The sequence below is a fragment of the Triticum urartu genome, chromosome 5 (genome assembly GCF_003073215.2).
Source record: "Triticum urartu cultivar G1812 chromosome 5, Tu2.1, whole genome shotgun sequence".
Lineage (NCBI taxonomy): Eukaryota > Viridiplantae > Streptophyta > Magnoliopsida > Poales > Poaceae > Triticum > Triticum urartu.
Window position 1 is genome coordinate 22,841,138 of NC_053026.1, and position 21,997 is coordinate 22,863,134.

Sequence of the window (21,997 nt, forward strand, 5' to 3'; positions counted from 1 at the left end):
AAATGCTTCATTATAAAAATGCTAATACTTTTTCATATTTTTTTAAATAGTTGCTCAAGATTATTTTCAAGTGTTTGATTAACATTTTTTAAATACACGATCAAATTTTTTCACACATATTTTATTTTTTGTATATTATTTTCTTATACATGAGAAACGTTTTCTTTATACACATTTAACATTTTCTTAGTTCCTGGTTAGTACTTTTTTCAAATATTTTATGGGAAGTTTTTTTGTAATATATTTACTTAGAATATTTGGAAGTATAAACGATAGTAAAGGAAAAAGAAAAAAAATAGAAAACGTAATAAAAAACGAGGCTGTGGCTTCGTGCACGTCTGGGCCGGCCATTTAGGGACGCGTCATGGGGCTTGTGCGGCCTGAAAAGCCCAATCGGAGCCCTGGACCGACACGAGACAGACTCCATCGATCGTGGTTTGGTTCGTCCGACACCGACTATATAATAACACGGGGATCGAGGCACCACCAAGTTTCATTGCCAATTTCTTGGCAGACGATGTATCTGTTATTTAGTTTAATAAAGCTAGCCATGAAGGTCTTTCCATTAAAAAAAAAAAACACGGGGACGCTGAATCGAATCGAAAACGAAAAGTACCCTAAATTGCTCAGCTAGGACGAGGTGCTGGTGGCAGCGACCACGCCGGCGCGCCGCGAGGAGGAGGCTCGTCTTCCTCCTAAGGCCGGTTCGCAGGAGAAAGAGGCCATGCCAGGGCGTCATGGTCGACAGAAGGGGGGCCATGGCAAGTGCAAGGGAGGCAAGCTTCCTCCGGCGAAGAACATGATGACTGAAGAGGAGGTGAGGTCCATCCTGTCGTGGGAAAGGACTGCCCCCTTCGACCGGAAGAAGAGCAAGTACGCCGGTTTCTTCAACAAGTTGAGGGACGAAAACTTCAAGTACCAGCAGGAGATCAGGGATGAGTATGAGGAGAAGGGCTACGTGGAGATCCCCGACAACTTCCGGGAAGACAACAAGAGAATCAACCATGAAGCTCACAGGAGGGCGTACCTCAAGGTGTTTGGCACCGAACCGCCAGCTAAGCTCTACTCCTAGTAGATCGGAGGAGCACTGTTGTTTCACCGTTGTCTACCTATCCCTAGTAGTATTGACCGGAGCACTATAGTTTGCAGTATTTGTATTGATATCTACCCAAAAATTTCCAGTATTTGCCTTTCTCGATTTGCAACTCCATTGTTGTTCTTTTGGATCCCGCTGTACCTCTTCGTCTACACTGTTGTTCTTTTGGATCCAGCCGCACATCTTCGGCGGTTTTCATCTACAAGCAACTATGTCTATCATCTTTTGCTTTTTCATATGCTTATTAATCCTAACAGTGAAATTATGTTGGAGCCAACCCAGATTATTAGCCGTGTGTGGGATACGTATAAACCGAGTCAAAAAATATAAAGACCAACAAAGGAAAACCAGGCGCATGTGAGGTAACGGTATCGATCATGGAAAGGGCTTGACAAAACCAAACGAGTCCTTCTTTTAAATCTCAAAAATCATCAATCTTTATGGTTAACACAAAATTAACGGATATAAATGTGTGACGGAAGGAGCACTAAGAAATCTTTCTCCCTTTATTATTGATTATTAGGTATAGATATAGATTGATATAAGACATCTCAAAAAACAGGAAAATGATAACCAGGTTCTCGAAAAGCCAAATAAAATAAATCTGCAGTATGAACCGAAGGTATGCAGCCGCTACCACCCCATCAACAAAGTCAGCCTGACATTGTATCCTACGGTTGAGAAGTCGTTATGCTAAGGTTCAGTTGGACCAACACCTCGTAGAACTCACCATCGTAGAAGCTTTGTATAGATTGAAAACGCCAGTGCCGAACCATTTTCTAAACAAAACTTCCGCCAACTTTGCAACAACACGGAAGAAATGTCGTCACGATATGGAGAGAGAGCACGAACCACCATAGAGTGACCTGTCGCATCAGGGAGACACCCAAGGGAAGAAAAGGAGGCTACGACCTCGCCGCTGCCCATAATACGGCCGGGAGAACATCCCCCCCAATCCCCAAGGGCCGGTCTTCTGCCGTCGAAGCCACTGGCTACCTGCAACACCACCACCGCAAAGAGTAGGAAGGAAAAGACCATTACCTAAAAAACAACACGAAAGGCACAAGAAGCGATTGCCTAGATACGAAGGACCCAAGACGGCATAGACATGGCCTCCCAAATCCGACACCATTCATAACCGAGAGAATCACAACTTCAGTGAGAGATTCGGAGGAAAGTTATACAACACCAGCACCACCACTTCGTTTGGACATGAATCCTTCGATATTGACATCATCGACACTTGTTGATAGAGACTAGTGAATTACAACTTTAATTGTTCTGACGACGGTGCAAAACTCCAGCGGCGATAACTTATGTGCACCATCGGCATGTGTGGGATGGAGAGGTGGAGGATTCCTTTAGGAGCAGGTTCTAGTTTCTTTTTTGCTTTGATGATTTCTGGTAATGATGGTTCTAGTTTCTTTTTTGCTTTGATGATTTCTGGTAATGATGATGTTTATTTGATTAATATTGAACCACAGTTCATTCGAAAAAAAGAAAAAGTAATAATACATATATTGAGCAGTGGTTTCTTTAGCACAATCCACTAGGTTTTATTGATTAATGATCATCAGAATACAAAGAGTATCATGAGGGAGGCCAGTCATGTGTGCCTCCCCTGAACTAGAGTAGAAGCAAACCTAGCTAGATTGCGGGCTTCATAATTTGAGCCTTTTTTAATGGATGAAATTACAAAGAGTGAACGAGGATCTTGATGCTACAATTTATCTGATCACAGCTTCATATTTGCCACCCTGCCAAGCGGCAATATCATTGATCCCACTTTGATAATCCGACAGTGTATAAACTCTGGAGGTTAAGATCCATTGTCAATGCAAGGCCTTCTCCACATGCTAACACTTCTAGAGTGGGAGAGGGTCTATGACCCCGGTAAAACAAGAACTTAAGCACCCAAGTAAAGGCCTTGGTCATCCCTGCATACCGCAGCAGCAACACCAGTCGTCCCAAACCTAGAAATTCCGCCGGCCACATTGATCTTTACATACACTGCCTGAGAGAATACCCAAACCAGAGTATTGTCCTCCGGTGCCGCATGCACGGATGGTTTTATCAGCTTAAACTTTCTCAGATCATCGAGCTCGGAGATATACCAATTTACATATTTATGCGTAGCGACATGAGTTTGGAAAACACTCTCGTGGATCGCCTTTTTCCTCGCTGTCCAGATCACCCATAAAGTAACTATCAAATGGACCAGTTATTCATGTGATATAACATGGAGAACAACCATGACTTGGGGCTAGGTTCATTCGTGGCCATCATATGCTCTAGCAAGTCCCTATCTACCAATGCCCAAGCTCATTTGTTTGGGAGATTGGGAGTGAGTCAATGAGGGTGGCTCCTGGGCATTCCAAGGCCACATTGTGTTACTAGCACAATACAATGGTTCCTTCAAACCATCATTGATTTTGTTGCATCTTCCGACTTCCTGGATACAAATCCATGATGTTCTTGATGGTTATGCCCCTTTGCTCAAATTGTTGGTAGGGACTATAGGGAAATTTATTGCAATTGAAGCTCTTTCTTATAACTTTCCTGGGGGGGAATTCGTGTTCGAGTAAAGATTGATGTGCGCAAACCTCTGAAGAACGTCTTATGTGTTATTTGAGGTTGTAAGAGACATTTGTTTGTTCTCAAGTATGAAAGGGTTCCAGACTGGTGTGTCATGTGAGGCATGCTAGGACATGAACATAAGGAACACAGTGATGGAGTGTATACCCTTCTGTGTTGTGCATCAATGATTTGCGGCATGCTTGGGGTGGCGTTGATGTCCTACAAGTGTATAGGGATGGTTGTATCTACTTTCGAAGTAAGGATATCGATCCCACAAAGAGCTAAGGAAATTATGGTTTGCCCCTTGTAGAAGTTTATCGTAAAGTTCATGCAGGTTAACTTTGATTCCAAGCAGAAGTGTTGTGACAGTGAAATGTTGAAGTGTTTGTGAGCAAGAACTAGAGTGTGTAGTAATTGCAACTAAGAACAAGATAGTAATGAAATGATGGAAACTGCAATAGGTTTAAAGGCATTCTCGAGGGTTTTAGGATCACCACTAGCATGTTAAATAAGAATAAGGTATAAATATCTCATCTTTGTAATATGTTTCTATGTGAGGGTGGAGCCGATAATAAGATATGTGATAATGTCTTTGTTCATATCACGCACAACCAATATCACCCTTCCATAATTATTGGCAAAGTACTGTGATCATTATGGGTCTCCCTGTGGATGTGGCATAAAGCATATGGGTCTCTGTTATTCTCTTACCAAAGGTGTGCAAATGAAAGAGGTAGATTCTGTCACTGTAGTATATCTAAACACGCTTTGCAATGGCCACTAATATACGTCATGTCCATGAGAAGAAAATATTATGCAGTCGACGTTCGCACAATATCATAAGGAACACTATCACAACCATATCACATAGATCAAACACCTCAAAAACAAAACAAAACAAAAAGAACCCACAGGAAGCCATAAAAACCATGATAATACAAATGAAAAAAAACAAAACTGGATAAAAACGAAAAAAGGTTGAAAACTAATAGAGAAACAGAAAAACCTAAGAAAAATAAAGAAAATAGGAAAGAAAAGTAGAAAATGAAGAAAAGAAAACGTCTATGAAAACCGGGAAAGAAACAAAAAAATGGTGAAAACTGATGTTATAAAAAATGAGAAAGTAAAACCGAAGAAACCGATGAAAAAACAAAAACACTAAAAAAACATATAAAACCTGGAGAAAACAGTGAGTGAACCTACAGCTAGTGGTGGCAATGTGCTGGCCGCGAGAGAAGTTATAGTATCGCTATAAGCGATATACATAGCTATTAGCTATAGGATTTGTATATAACGTACGTGGGCCGGGCTGGGCTGAGTGATGGAACTCATGTTTAATAACCTAGCGTTCTCGCAGCTTGAGGCCCAATTGGAGCCCTTGACCTAAAATTTCTTTTGGAGGTCTTGACCAAAACGAACGAGACAAGAGTCCATCGATCGCTGGGTGGAGAGTGGAGACGGCCCTATTATAAACGATGGAGACGACGGCTGAATCGACTCGAGTCGGAAGATCGAAAAGCAAACCAAAGCTGCTTTGGTCAAGCCAGCGCGATGGCAGGTGCCGGCGAGGAGGAAGCTCGGCACGCCGATGCGGCGGAGGAGACGGTGGCGGCAGCGATCGCGCCGCCAGCGCGTCCTCGTCCTCCGTTGAAGAACATGATGTCCGTAGGGAGGGTGGAGTACTTCCTGTCGTGGGAGAAGCCCGCCTACCTGGACCCGGAAGAGGACGAGGACGCCGCCCAGTACAACGAGGCGATTGATGAGATGGCCGCGCACCAGCAGAAGATCAAGAAAGAGGTGGCGGAGAAGGGCTACGTCGAGGTCCCCGACGACTACGAGGAAACCAGCAACCGAATCGCCGATGAGGCGTACCTGGAGGTGTTTGGCACCGAGCCGCCGGCTGAGTACTTCGCAAGGAGAGACGCACTCCGTGCTTGAGGGCTTTGTTATTTTACCGTCTGTCTACGTATATCTACCTATATGTAGTATCGACATCTGGAGAAGTATTAAATCTATTTGTAATTTGTAATGTCTGCGCGCCTCAAGGAGATGAGCATCCAGGTGTGACCAGCCTTGCCGGAGGCGACGACGTATCGACGGGGCCACATTGCACCAAAATGTTTGGTTTCTTTTGTGTTTTACTTTGCCGATGTAATGTTTGGTTTCTTTTGTGTTTTGCACCAAAATGCGTTCAAGAAAGTCTGGACCAAAATTTCCGTTAGCACAAAACAAAATTTTCACACCCAAGAATACCATCGCGTATATATGGACCGACAAATTGCAACCCAGGAGAAGATAGATAAAAATTTCACCACATAAGTAATATTACAGTGGCACACAAATTGCAGCTGCGACACAACGAAGCTGAGCAGGGGCTGCACTTCTAAAGTAGGAAAAGCAACCACACAAGACTCGTGTATATTTAATGCTGGAATTTTGTCTATTTTGAGCCAAGCCTAATAATCGTTTCAGAAATTCCTAATAAATCCTAAAGACCCACACAGCCCATTCATGCAAGGCAAGAGGTGGGACTAAAGTTTAGTCCCACATTGCTAGTTTAGTGGGAGTTGAACCTCCTTATAAGGAAGGATGTTTCCCCACATGTATGAGCATGAGAATAAGAGGGACATTCACACACGCTCCTCCTCCGGCGCAACCTTCTCGCCTCCTTCTCTTGTGCACCTACAAAAAGGAGGCGCCACCGGTTCAAATCTCTGAGTTGTTGCTGTCTTCCGCATCCAGGCTTGCGGCGTGCACCGCGAGTCGGGACAGTTGACCTCCGAAACCCCCACCGCTTTGTGTCATGTACACGCTCCAGACATCGACGATCACTTCCCCAACGACGACTTCGTCCTCGACGTCGACAACCTCTTCAACGACATGGCTGACGAGGATATCGACCCCAAGTCAAGTGCTTTTGTTGCAGGTCCTGTCATAGTTCCTTGTTCTAGTGTCTGCGCTAGATATGTTAAGTTCTACTTCATATATGCAACATGCTCTACTGTCTACTCTAGATATTTGGTTATAGTTCATATTTGCAGATGATGTTTACCTTCTCACTGTCACATTGCGTGACTTGTTTCTCTGCAATAATACTCATGTTTTATCTAGTATTTATGTTAATAAAATCATATGGTAAATTGCTCATATTTCCAACAATCCAAAAACCTTATGATAGGCAATTTACTCCGAGTGGTTTTGCTGCTTCCATGAGACCTCCTATATTTGAGGATATCCACTATAAGAGGTGACGCGTGAGAGCAGTCTTATGGTTTCAAACCATGAGTTGCTATGATGCCACTCTTGGCAAACCTGAAAGGGAGTATGATGCTCAACAGGAACAAGCTTTTCTGAAAATGGATACCCTGTTTAAGGCTGCTCTCTTGATTGAGTGTTCTTGGTGAGAACATAGTTGATGCTTATGCGTCAATTGATAATGGAAAAGATATGTGGGACACACTCGAGGCCAAGTTTGGGGTCTCGGATGCTGCCACTGAGCTGTACATAATGGAGCAATTCTATGATTACAGGATGACTGAAGAGCGCTCCGTGGTTGAGCAAGCTCATGAGATACAGTAATTTGCTAGAGAACTTGAGCACTTTCAATTGTATGCTACCGGACAAATTTGTTGCCCGAGGTATCATCACTAAGCTTCCTCCTTCGTGGAGGAACTTTGCTATCTTACTGAAGCATAAGAGGCAGGAGTTTTTCGTTCCGGATCTTATTGATACTCTTGATGTGGAAGAAAATGCGAGAACAAAGGACACACATGCTCGAGGTATTGAGGAAGGATCTAGTGCCAATCTGGTACAGAAGAAAAACTTCCAGTCCCACAAGTTAAAGAATAAGGGCAAGTTTGATGGTAAAGCAAAGTTTGATGGGAAGAACAAGGTTGTACAACACACGAACTTCAAGAAGAATGACAAGAAGAAAGGTGTTTGTCATGTGTGTGGAGATCCTAATCATTGGGCTCCTAGTTTCCCTAATCGCTATGACAAGCGTCATCTTGGGAAAGGCAGCAAGACCGCTAATGTTGTCATTGAAGACACTGACATGAAGGATGCTGAATATGGTATATTTCCCACTAATACATGAAACCATAGATCGCTCGGCTGTGTTTGCATCCTGTAATATAGTCCAGGAGTATAGAGCTTCGAATACCGAGGCTCACAGTATCGCTAAGCATGCTTTAAATTTAGGGTTTGGCCGCCATGTCTGGTTTTGGCCAGCCCGGTGATCTTCTTTTTGTACATGTAAACATCGTGGTTACATAAATAAAGCTTGGCGTGAGTGTCTAGAAAAAAGAAGAAGCAAGTTTGACTTCTTTTTGAATTGTTTGGCTTGATTACCACATATGTGACGTGGTTCGACCTTCTTTTTTATAATCTCATTTTACATGCATAACATTGGTAAATTAGACGCCACCCTCTCTTTTTATTAGTAACAAATTGTAAAAGCATTGGAAGTAATTTATCCTCTAAACCGGTCAATCGTCTAATACTAGATGATCAGATCATTGTTTAAGGTGGCCCCTTTCTTACCAAATTAGTTAGTGGCAAATCAAACAATCCCGGTGTCTTTCTTCAGAAGCATGGACAATCCCGAGGTATTTTGCACCAACTAAATGTATATGTTAACAAAACTTGGCAACCAAACACCGAGTTCTTGTATAGAATAAATGATTTATTCAAATTGTATTGAAATAGTGCAAATGATGATTTCCTTATGATATATTCTAGACGGTCACGATAACATGTGGTCATGTAACAAACTACTCTTTGGGATGAGTACGTAGAAGCATTTTATGTTCATATTTTTTATGCTTTCAATAATTCCAACTTTAGCTATATTAGCCATGTAACCAATATATGCAAGCATGATCATCATCTTAATTAATTAGCGACCGATCTACTTGTGGCATGGAAGATGAGAACTTGTCCCATGCTGCTCATATCCTGTACGAATGCTACACTGCTTTTGGGATCCGACGCATACCGAATGGCCTCTTACTAAGGGCATGTACATCAGTGTCGATACCTGCTATCTGTAGCATATCTACACATCATCTATAGACACCGTCGAAAATAAAACGTACAGCGGGGCGTCTGCTATAAACACTCCAACCGCTTATAAACAATGGGCCCATAAACATGCGATGTATCAACCCATGACAGCGACAGACTCGTACAACGGTAAAGCAGCAGTCTATAAGCAGCGATTTACATGGTAATAGACTGTCGATAATTCTACAGACAGGCTCCAGCGTTTTCCCTTTTCTCTCTCCCCCACGTCACTGATTTTCCTATGTGGCTTGTATTACAGACGGCTGACTAGATACCGTTGTACATGCCCTAAGCATGAAATATTAGTGCATACTTGAAAAGAGTGACTTCTCCTTATTTTGTCAGAGAGCTTGGATGATGTGCGAGCGATGATCATCCTGTTGGTCTGGAAAATCTGGATTATGCGGAGCAATCTGGTGCGTGGGGACTATGTACCTCTAGTTGAGGTGATCCGCCAGCACTTGTGCAGTCATTTGGCTTCAGATTCGTTTAAGATATGTAGAGGAAGTGCATAAGGGGAGGCATATAGTAGATGGCATTTTATCCCTACATGAGATTATGCACTACACTCATATCAAAAAACAAAAAGGAGTGATTCTTAAACTTGACTTTGAGAAGGCCTATGACAAAGTCAATTGGGACCTTTTGCTGAAATGTCATGTTAAACGTGGTTTTAACCAAAAATGGTGTGGTTGGGTAAATCAGATCCTAAGGAATGGGACGGTCAGTGTTAAAATCAATGATGAGATAGGTCCTTATATACAGAGTGCTAAAGGGGTAAGGCAAGGTGATCCACATTCTCCGTTCCTGTTTAATCTTGCAGCAGAATGCCTAACTAAGATGATGACCTCGGCCCAGAAAAATGGCCTCGTCAAAGGGTTGGCTTCTGATCTTATAAAGGATGGAGTGGGGATTTTGCAATATGCAGATGATACTGTCATTTGCTTCGAGCATGATATTGATAAAGCTGTTAATGTGAAACTATTGCATTATTTGTTTGAACTCATGTCCGGATTGAAAATTAATTTCGACAAGAGCGAAATTATTATTATAGGAGGGGATAATGAGACTGATGCAGTATATGCCGAGATGTTTGGGTGTCAGGTGGGTTCTTTACCTATGAAATACCTGGGTACACCGATCTCCTACTCCACTTTAAAGAATATAGAGTTGGATTTTCTGGATGCTAAGATGATAAAAAAACTAGATGCCTGGATAGCCTATGCAGCTTCATCTGGAGCTAGGCTCACCTTGTTAGGTTCGAGCCTGGATGGAATCCCTTCTTATCTTATGTCTATGTTCCTGTTCAACAAGACTTTTATTGATAAACTGGATAAACATCGGAGAAGATTTTTCTGGAAGAGAAAGAACAATAAACATGCTTATCATATGGTGAAATGGGCTAGGGTTTGCCGGTCCAAAAGAATAGGTGGGCTGGGGATCAAGGACCTCCATAAGCAGAACATTAGTCTGTTGACCAAGTGGTGGTGGAAGCTTGAAACTAAAGATGGGTTGTGGCAACAAATTATTCGGGCCAGATATTTCAAAAACAAAACTGTGGCTAATATTCGTAGTCGTTTTTCGGATTCCCCTTGCTGGAAAGCGATTATGAAAGTTAAGGAGACATATATGGCGGGAAGGGCTATCAAGATTAATAGTGGTAACTTGGCTAGGATTTGGCATGACCCATGGTTAGATGCTGCGCCCTTGTGTGAAAAATTCCCTATCCTGCTCAGTATATGTCAGGATCAGGATGGGACTATTGCTAATTTTGTGACAAAAAACTATAAGCTGGGCTTCAGCCGCAGGCTGTTTGGGGAGATTAATGATCAGTGGGAATGGGTGGTATCTGAGGCTAGAAAATATGCTTTAAACACTATCCCTGACACTGTGTTTTGGAATCTTTGCAAGAACAAAATATTTACCACTAAATCTGTGTATGAATGGTTGGAGAGGGATTTAGCTGGTCCTAACTATAGGTGGATCTAGAAAGCTAGTATCCCATTGAAAATCAAAATATTTTTGTGGCAGCTATTCCAAAATGCCGTGCTTACTCGGGATAATTTGCGGAAGAGGAATTGGCCCGGGAATCCTGTTTGCTCTTTCTGCACTAACATAGAAACTGCAAACCATCTATTCTTTACATGTCCTCTTGCTCGAACAGTCTGGGGGACCCTGGGGCTCACGGCTGGAGCATCCTGTTGCCCACGATCTCTATGGCAAAGCTGGGCGTGGTTATATAATTTTTTCCCAGGTGGAAAAAAGTTTTACATGATGATTATTGCTGCTTTGTGTTGGGGGATCTAGTGTCTTCGAAATAAAGTTACTTTTGACAAATATAATGCTCGTTCTCCACTGGAGGCTATTTTCAGTGCATGCTCGTTTATGTTGTATTGGGCAGGACTGCTGAAAGAAGAAGATAGGTCGAAGTTTCAGGCGGGCGTGAAGAGATTGGCGTATGTGGCATCAGCTCTGGCGGACAAGCCTCACTCGCGAGGTGTGATGCTTTTGAAGGATGGAGATGGGATCCAGATCGGCTAACTTGCTCGTTTTGCAGTCCACTGGGGTTTGATGCCCGTCCTGGAATGTTCTGTGATTTTGGAGAATTGCTTCTTTCTTCCCTGAGTAGGCTATGTAGCCTCTCAGGTTTCACACTATTATCGATGATGGTTAGGATAGTGGCTAGTAAGTGTCGTCAGGTTTTCGTCCCATGGCGGTTGATCTGCTTTAGGGTCCTCTTGCGGTGGGTTTCCTGTCGATGCTTCAGCTCGCTCCTCCCCTTTCAGTCTTATTTTGGGTGATTGTCTTGGAAAAACTACTGGAACATTGTATTTCCGTTGATTGCAAAATTAATGGAAAGGGGTGCGAGCCCGGCTGGAAAAAATAAGGGGAAAGGCACCAACCATATTATACTTACCTAGTAGAAAGACATGTAGTCATTGAGCAGCTGATTGGGCGGCATTGTCCGTTGATGGCTACTTTGTAACGACAGGCAGGGGTACATGCACCTTTGCATTGATACTTTCTGTGTCATATTTTCGGCAAACCGACACTTGCTTGCGAGTGTGGTTTTGTGTGGCTTGAGCTACATGGTACTCCATGGGTTGTGTGAAGATTACCTCACTTGCGACATTGCTTTCAATGCGGTTATGCCTCTAAGTCGTGCTTCGACACGTGGGAGATATAGCCGCATCGAGGGCGTTACAGCTTGTCATCGGGGTTGTGCATGATGAGAGCATTCTTGTGTGATGAAAATGAAATATGACTAAACTATATGATTTTTTAGGGATGAACTTTCTTTGGCCATGTTATTTTGAGAAGACATAATTGCTTAGTTAGTATGCTTGAAGTATTATCATTTTTATGCCAATATGAACTTTTGTCTTGAATCTTTCAGATCTGATTATTCATACCACAATTAAGAAGAACTACATTGAAATCATGCCAAGTAGCACTCTGCATCAAAAATTCTGTTTTTATCATTTACCTACTCGAGGACGAGCATGAATTAAGCTTGGGGATGCTGATACGTCTCCAACGTATCTATAATTTTTGATTGCTCCATGCTATATTATTTACTGTTTTGAATGTTTATGGGCTTTATTATACACTTTTATATCATTTTTGGGACTAACCTATTAACCCAGAGCCCAGTGCAAGTTTCTGTTTTTACCCTATTTTAGGGTTTCGAAGAAAAGGAAAACCAAACGGAGTCCAATTGACCTGAAACTTCACGGAACTCATTTTTGGAAGGAAAGAAGCCTAGAAGACTTGGAGTGCAGGTCGGGGGATCTGCGAGGAGGTCACGAGGCAGGGGGCGCGCCCACCCCCTAGGCGCGCCCTCCACCCTCGTGAGCCCCTCGTTCCCCCCTGACGTACTTCTTCCGCCTATATATCTGCATATACCCTAAAAACATCCGTGGGCACAATAGATCGGGAGTTCCGTCGCCAGAAGCCTCCGTAGCCACCGAAAACCAATCTAGACTCATTTCGGCACCCTGCCGGAGGGGGCAATCCTTCTCCGTTGGCCATCTTCATCATCCCAGTGCTCTCCATGACGAGGAGGGATTAGTTCTCCCTCGGGGCTGAGGGTATGTACCAGTAGCTATGTGTTTGATCTCTCTCTCTCTCTCTCTCTCGTGTTCTTGAGGTGATACAATCTTGATGTATCGCGAGCTTTTCTATTATAGTTGGATCCTATGATGTTTCTTCCCCCCTCTACTCTCTTGTAATGAATTGAGTTTCCCCTTCCAAGTTATCTTATCGGATTGAGTCTTTAAAGATTTGAGAACACTTGATGTATGTCTTGCCATGCGTATCTGTGGTGACAATGAGATATAACGTGATTCACTTGATGTATGTTTTGGTGCTCAACTTGTGGGTTCCGCCCATGAACCTATGCATAGGGGTTGGCACACGTTTTCGTCGTGATTCTCCGGTAGAAACTTTGGGGCACTCTTTGAGGTTCTATGTGTTGGTTGAATAGATGAATCTGAGATTGTGTGATGCATATTGTATAATCATACCCACGGATACTTGAGGTGACATTGGAGTATCTAGGTGACATTAGGGTTTTGGTTGATTTGTGTCTTAAGGTGTTATTCTAGTACGAACTCTAGGGCTGTTTGTGACACTTATAGGAATAGCCCAACGGATTGATTGGAAAGAATAACTTTGAGGTGGTTTCGTACCCTACCATAATCTCTTTGTTCGTTCTCCGCTATTAGTGACTTTGGAGTGACTCTTTGTTGCATGTTGAGGGATAGTTATGTGATCCAATTATGTTAGTATCGTTGAGGGAACTTACACTAGCGAAAGTATGAATCCTAGGCCTTGTTTCAACGCATTGCAATACCGTTTACGCTCACTTTTATCACTTGCTACCTTGCTGTTTTTATAATTTCAGATTACAAATACCTTTATCTACTATCCATATACCACTTGTTTCACCATCTCTTCGCCGAACTAGTGCACCTATACAATTTACCGTTGTATTGGGTGTGTTGGGGACACAAGAGACTCTTTGTTATTTGGTTGCAGGGTTGCTTGAGAGAGGCCATCTTCATCCTACGCCTCCTACGGATTGATAACCCTTAGGTCATCCACTTGAGGGAAATTTGCTACTGTCCTACAAACCTCTGCACTTGGAGGCCCAACAACGTCTACAAGAAGAAGGTTGTGTAGTAGACATCAACTATCGTCCTCAGGAATATCAAGAATAACAAAGTCCGTTAAAATAGTAACATTTTCAACTACAACAGGCACATCCTCACAAATACCGATAGGTATAGCAGTTGATTTATCAGCCATTTGCAAAGATATTTCAGTAGGTGTCAACTTATTCAAATCAAGTCTACGATATAAAGAGAGAGGCATAACACTAACACCGGCTCCAAGATCACATAAAGAAGTTTTAACATAATTTCTTTTAATGGAGCATGGTATAGTGGGTACTCCTGGATCTCCAAGTTTCTTTGGTATTCCACCCTTAAAAGTATAATTAGCAAGCATGGTGGAAATTTTAGCTTCCGGTATCTTTCTTTTATTTGAAATAATATCTTTCATGTACTTAGCATAAGGATTGGTTTTGAGCATATCAGTTAATCGCATACGCAAAAAGATAGGTCTAATCATTTCAGCAAAGCACTAAAAATCCTCATCATCCTTTTTCTTGGATGGTTTGGGAGGAAAGGGCATGGGTTTCTGAACCCAAGGCTCTCTTTCTTTACCGTGTTTCCTAGCAACGAAGTCTTTCTTATCATAACGTTGATTCTTTGATTGTGGGTTATCAAGATCAACATCAGGTTCAATTTCTATATCATTATCATTACTAGGTTGAGCATCATTATGAACATTATCATTAACATTACCATTAGTTTCAGGTTCATTACCAGGTTGTGTTTCAGCATCAGAAATAGAAATATCATTTGGATTCTCAGGTGTTTCAACAATAGGATCACTAGAAGCATGCAAAGTCCTATCATTTTTCTTTTTCTTCTTTTTAGAAGAACTAGGTGCGTCTAGATTATTTCTCTGAGAATCTTGCTCAATTATCTTAGGGTGGCCTTCAGGATACAAAGGTTCCCGAGTCATTCTATCAGTTCTAGTAGCCACTCTAACAGCATAATCATATCTTTACTATTCAATTAATTGAGCAAATCATTTTGAGCTTTAAGTACTTGTTCTACTTGAGTGGTAACCATAGAAGCATGTTTACTAATAAGTTTAAGTTCACTTTTAACATTAGCCATATAATCACCCAAGTGTCCAAGCATATTTGAATTATATTTTAATTGTCTACCAAAATAAGCATTAAAATCTTCTTTCTTAGCCATAAATTTATCAAACTCATCTAAGCATGGGCTACCAATTTTAGTAAATGGGATTACAACTTTATCTTATCTATAGAGAGAATTTACCTTTACTACCTATCTCGGGTTATCAAGACCATGAGTTTCTTCAATAGGTAAAGGATTTGGATTATATGTTTCTTCAACAGGCGGTAAATTAAGACCTAGTATTTCTTCAATAGGAGGTAAATTCTTAACATTTTCAGCTTTAATACCCTTTTCTTTCATAGATTCTTTGCCTCTTGCATATCTTCAGGACTGAGAAATAGAATACCCCTCTTCTTCGGAGTTGGTTTAGGAATAGGCTCAGGAATTGGCTCCGGAGGTGTCTAATTATTTTCATTTGTCAACATATTATTCAATAGAATTTCAGCTTCATCCGGTGTTCTTTCCCTGAAAACAGAACCAGCACAACTATCCAGGTAATCTCTGGAGGCATCGGTTAGTCCATTATAAAAGATATCAAGTATTTCATTTTTCTTAAGAGGATGATCAGGCAAAGTATTAAGTAATTGGAGAAGCCTCCCCCAAGCTTGTGGGAGACTCTCTTCTTCAATTTGCACAAAATTATATATACCCCTTAAAGCAGCTTGTTTCTTATGAGCAGGGAAATATTTAGCAGAGAAGTAATAAATCATATCTTGGGGACTACGCACACAACCAGAATCAAGAGAATTAAACCATATCTTAGCATCACCCTTTAATGAGAACGGAAATATTTTAAGGATATAAAAGTAACAGATTCTCTCATCTTTAGTAAACAGGGTAGCTATATCATTCAATTTAGTAAGATGTGCCACAACAGTTTCAGATTCATAACCATGAAAAGGATCAGATTCAACCAAAGTAATTATATCAGGATCAATAGAGAATTCATAATCCTTATCAGTAACAAAAAGATAGGTGAAGTAGCAAAAGCAGGGTCAAGTTTCATTCTAGCATTTAGAGATTGCTTACTCCATTTAGCTAATAATTTTTTAAGTTCAGTTCTATTTCTGCAAGCTAAAATGGCTAAAGAAGCATCTTGATCAAAAACATAACCCTTAAGAATAGCAAGTGGTTCTTCATCATCGCTTTCATCAGTATCATCAGATTCAATATTTTCAATTTCTCTAGCCCTAGCAAGTTGCTCATCAAGAAAAGCGCTAAGTGGCATAGTAGTATCAGGCATAGAGATAGTTTCATCATAAGTATCATGCATAGCAGAAGTGGCATCATCAATAACATGCGACATATCAGAACGAATAGCAGAAGCAGGTGTAGGTATCGCAAGCTTACTCATAACAGAAGGTGAATCAGGTGCAAAGCTAGATGGCAGTTCCTTTCCTCCCCTCATAGTTGGGGGATAGATCTTGATTTTTGGATCTCTCAAGTTCTGCATAATGATAAGCAGATAGATATCCCAAGTGACTCAAAGAATAGAGCTATGCTCCCCGGCAACGGCACCAGAAAATAGTCTTGATAACCCACAAGTATAGGGGATCGCAACAGTTTTCGAGGGTAGAGTATTCAACCCAAATTTATTGATTGGACACAAGGGGAGCCAAATAATATTCTCAAGTATTAGCAGCTGAGTTGTCAATTCAACCACACCTGGAAACTTAATATCTGCAGCAAAGTGTTTAGTAGCAAAGTAATATGATAGTGGTGATAACGGTAGCAAAAGGTAACAGAAGTAAAAGCAATGTTTTTGGTATTTTGTAGTGATGATAGCAATAGCAACGGGAAAGTAAATAAGCGAAGAACAATATGTGGAAAGCTCGTAGGCAATGGATCGGTGATGGAGAATTATGCCGGATGCGGTTCATCATGTAACATTCATAACCTAGGGTGACACAGAACTAGCTCCAGTTCATTGATATAGTGTAGGCATGTATTCCAAACATAGTCATACGTGCTTATGGAAAAGAACTTGCATGCCATCTTTTGTCCTACCCTCCCGTGGCAGGGGGGTCCTTACGGAAACTAAGGGATATTAAGGTCTCCTTTTAACAGAGAACCGGAACAAAGCATTAACACATAGTGAATACACGAACTCCTCAAACTACGGTCATCACCGGTAAGTATCCTGATTATTGTCACTTCGGGGTTAACGGATCATAACACATAATAGGTGACTATAGACTTGCAAGATAGGATCAAGAACACTCATATATTGATGAAAACATAATAGGTTCAGATCTGAAATCATGGCACTCGGGCCCTAGTGACAAGCATTAAGCATAGCAAAGTCATAGCAACATCAATCTCAGAACATAGTGGACACTAGGGATCAAACCCTAACAAAACTAACTCGATTACATGATAGATCCCATCCAACCCATCACCGTCCAGCAAGCCTACAATGGAATTACTCATGCACGACGGTGAGCATCATGAAATTGGTGATAGAGGATGGTTGATGATGACGATGGCGACGGATTCCCCTCTCCGGAGCCCCGAACGGACTCCAGATCAGCCCTCCCGAGAGGTTTTAGGGCTTGGCGGCGGCTCCGTATCGTAAAACGCGATGATTTCTTCTCTCTGATTTTTTTCTCCCCGAAACTCAATATATGGAGGTGGAGTTGGAGTCGGAGACGCAATAGGGGGCCCACGAGGTAGGGGGGCGCGCCCTAGGGGGGGCATGCACGCCCCCCACCCTCGTGGCAAGGTGGTGCCCCCCTGGCATTCATCTTTGGTAGGTATTTTTCTTATTTTCTAAAAAGTGTCTCCGTGAAGTTTCAGGTCATTCCGAGAACGTTTGCTCCTGCACATAAATAACACCATGGTAATTCTACTGAAAACAACGTCAGTCCGGGTTAGTTCCATTCAAATCATGCAAGTTAGAGTCCAAAACAAGGGCAAAAGTGTTTCGAAAAGTAGATACGTTGGCGACGTATCACATCCCCAAGCTTAATTCCTGCTCGTCCTTGAGTAGGTAAATGATAAAAACAGAATTTTTGATGTGGAATGCTACTTGGCATATTTTCAATGTAATTCTTCTTAATTGTGGCATGAATATTAAGATTCGAAAGATTCAAGACAACAGTTTAATATTGACATAAAAATAATAATACTTCAAGCATACTAACTAAGCAATTATGCCTTCTCAAAATAACATGGCCAAAGAAAGTTATCCCTACAAAATCATATAGTCTGGCTATGCTCTATCTTCACCACACAAAGTATTTAAATCATGCACAACCCCGATGACAAGCCAAGCAATTGTTTCATACTTTTGACATTCTCAAAACTTTTTCAATCTTCACGCATACTTGAGCGTGAGCCATGGACATAGCACTATAGGTGGAATAGAATGGTGGTTGTGGAGGAGACAAAAAGGAGAAGATAGTCTCACATCAACTAGGCGTATCAACAGGCTATGGAGATGCCCATCAATAGATATCAATGTGAGCGAGTAGGGATTGCGATGCAACGGATGCACTAGAGCTATAAGTATATGAAAGCTCAAAAAGAAACTAAGTGGGTGTGCATCCAACTTGCTTGCTCACGAAGACCAAGGGCATTTTGAGGAAGCCCATCATTGGAATATACAAGCCAAGTTCTATAATGAAAGATTCCCACTAGTATATGAAAATGACAACATAGGAGACTCTCTATCATGAAGATCATGGTGCTACTTTGAAGCACAAGTGTGGTAAAAGGATAGTAGCATTGTCCCTTCTCTCTTTTCTCTCATTTTTTTATTTGGGCCTTTTCTCTTTTTTATGGCCTCTTTTTGTTCGTCCGGAGTCTCATCCCGACTTGTGGGGGAATCATAGTCTCCATCATCCTTTCCTCACTTGGGACAATGCTCTAATAATGATGATCATCACACTTTTATTTTCTTACAACTCAAGAATTACAACTCGATACTTAGAACAAGATATGGCTCTATGTGAATGCCTCCGGTGGTGTACCGGGATATGCAATGACTCATGAGTGACATGTATGAAACAATTTTGAATAGTGGCTTTGCCACAAATACGATGTCAACTAAATGATCATGCAAAGCAATATGACAATGATGAAGCGGAACGATGGAAAGTTGCATGGCAATATATCTCGGAATGGCTATGGAAATGCCATGATAGGTAGGTATGGTGGCTGTTTTGAGGAAGGTATATGGTGGGTGTATCACACGGCGAAAGGTGCGTGGTATTAGAGAGGCTAGCAACGGTGGAAGGGTGAGAGTGCGTATGATCCATGGACTCAACATTAGTCATAAAGAACTCATATACTTATTGCAAAAATCTACAAGTTATCAAAGCAAAGTATTACGCACATGCTCCTAGGGGGATAGATTGGTAGGAAAAGACCATCGCTCATCCCCGACCGCCACTCATAAGGATGACAATCAATAAATAAATCATGCTCCGACTTCATCACATAACAGTTCACCATACGTGCATGCTACGGGAATCACAAACTTTAACACAAGTATTTCTCAAATTCACAACTACTCAACTAGCATGACTCTAATATCACCATCTCCATATCTCAAAACAATTATCAAGTATCAAACTTCTCATAGTATTCAACACACTCATAAGAGAATTTTATTATTAATCTTGTATACCTAGCATATATGATTATTTAAGAAAATTACCATGCTATTTAAGACTCTCAAAATAATCTAAGTGAAGCATGAGAGATCAATAGTATAAAACAAATCCACCACCGTGCTCTAAAAGATATAAGTGAAGCACTAGAGCAAAACTATATAACTCAATAGATATAAGTGTAGCACATAGAGTATTCTAATAATTTCCGATTCATGTGTGTATCTCTCAAAAGGTGTGTACAGCAAGGATTATTGTGTTAAACTAACAAATAAAGGCTCAAATCATACTAGACGCTCCAAGCAAAACACGTATCATGTGGTGAATAAAAATATAGCTCCAAGTAAAGTTACCGATAGAAGTAGACGAAAGAGGGGATGCCTTCCGGGGCATCCCCAAGCTTTGGCTTTTAGGTGTCCTTAGATTATCTTGGGGGTGCCATGGGCATCCCCAATCTTAGGCTCTTGCCACTCCTTGTTCCATAATCCATCAAATCTTTACCCAAAACTTGAAAACTTCATAACACAAAACTTAAAGAAGGAAATCTCGTGAGCTCCGTTAGTGAAAGAAAACAAAAGACCACTTCAAGGTACTGTAATGAACTCATTATTTATTTATATTGGTGTTAAACCTACTGTATTCCAACTTCTCTATGGTTTATAAACTATTTTACTAGCCATAGATTTATCAAAATAAGCAAACAACACACGAAAAACAGAATCTGTCAAAAACAGAACAGTCTGTAGTAATCTGTAGCTAGCGCAAGATATGGAACCCCAAAAATTCTAAAATAAATTGCTGGACGTGAGGAATTTATCTATTAATCATCTGAAAAAATAATTAACTAAATAGTACTTTCCAAATAAAAATGGCAGCAGTTCTCGTGAGCGCTAAAGTTTTTGTTTTTACACCAGGATTAACAAGACTTTCCCCAAAGTCTTCCCAACGGTTCTACTTGGCACAAACACTAATTAAACACAAAAAACACAACCTAAACAGAGGCTAGATAAATTATTTATTACTAAACAGGAGCAAAAAGCAAGTAATAAAAATAAAATTGGGTTTCCTCCCAACAAGCGCTATCGTTTAACGCCCCTAGCTAGGCATAAAAAGCAAGGATAGATCTAGGTAGTGCCATCTTTGGTAGGCAATCCATAAGTGGCTATCATAATAGATTCATAAGGTAATTTGATTTTCTTTCTAGAAAGTGTTCCATGCCTTTCCTTAAATGGAAATTGGAATCTAATATTTCCTTCCTTCATATCAATAATTGCACCAATCGTTCTAAGGAAAGGTCTACCAAGAATAATAGGACATGAAGGATTGCAATCTATGTATCAAGAATGATAAAATCTACGGGCACATAGTTCCTATTTGCAAACAATAAGAACATCATTAATTCTTCCCATAGGTTTCTTAATAGTGGAATCCTCAAGGTGCAAGTTTAGAGAGCAATCATCAAAATCACGGAATCCTAACAAATCACATAAAGTCTTTGGAATCGTGGAAACACTAGCACCCAAATCACACAAAGCATAACATTAATGATCTTTAATTTTAATTTTAAAAGTTAGTTCCCACTCATCATAAAGTTTTCTAGGGATAGAAACTTCCAACTCAAGTTTTTCTTCATAAGATTGCATCAAAGCATCAGCAATATGTTTGGTAAAAGCTTTATTTTGGCTATAAGCATGAGGAGAATTTAGCACGGGTTGCAACAAGGAAATACAAACTATCAAAGAGCAATTATAATAATTAAATTCCTAGAAATCCAAAATAGTAGGTTCATTAACATCTAGAGTTTTGATCTCTTCAATCCCACTTTTATCAAATTTGGCATCAAGATCTAAAAACTCCGAATTTTTGGAACGCCTTCTAGATAAAGGTGGATCATATTAAGTCCCATCATTATCAAGATTCATATAGAAAAACAAAGATTTAATAGGGGACACATCAATAACTTTTAGATCTTCATCTTTATTATCATGGAAACTAGAAGAACAAGCTCTTATAAAGGATTCTTTCTTAGCACGCATCCTAGCGGTTCTTTCTTTGCACTCATCAATGGAAATTCTCATGGATTTGAGAGACTCATTGATATCATGCTTAGGAGGAATAGATCTAAGTTTCAAAGAATCAACATGAAATTCTATCAACGTTCCTAGCCAACTCATCAATCTTAAGCAATTTTTCCTCAATCAAAGCATTGAAATTCTTTTGCGAAGTAATAAATTCTTTAATATTAGATTCAAAATCAGAGGGCATCTTATTATAATTTCCATAAGAATTGTTGTAGGAATTACCATAATTATTAGAGGAATTACTAGGATAAGGCCTAGGATTAAAATTTCCTCTATACGCGTTGTTAC

At 40.8% G+C, this 21,997-nt stretch overlaps 1 protein-coding gene across 1 annotated transcript; it reads left to right on the forward strand.

Annotated features, from left to right (window-relative positions):
• The first annotated feature begins 550 nt into the window (after positions 1-550).
• On the forward strand, positions 551-1,072 carry LOC125506670. Its single transcript, XM_048671430.1, has 2 exons — positions 551-556; positions 635-1,072. Exons 1-2 carry the CDS (start codon positions 551-553, stop codon positions 1,070-1,072), a joined length of 444 nt encoding a protein of 147 aa, XP_048527387.1.
• Positions 1,073-21,997: the final 20,925 nt, after the last annotated feature.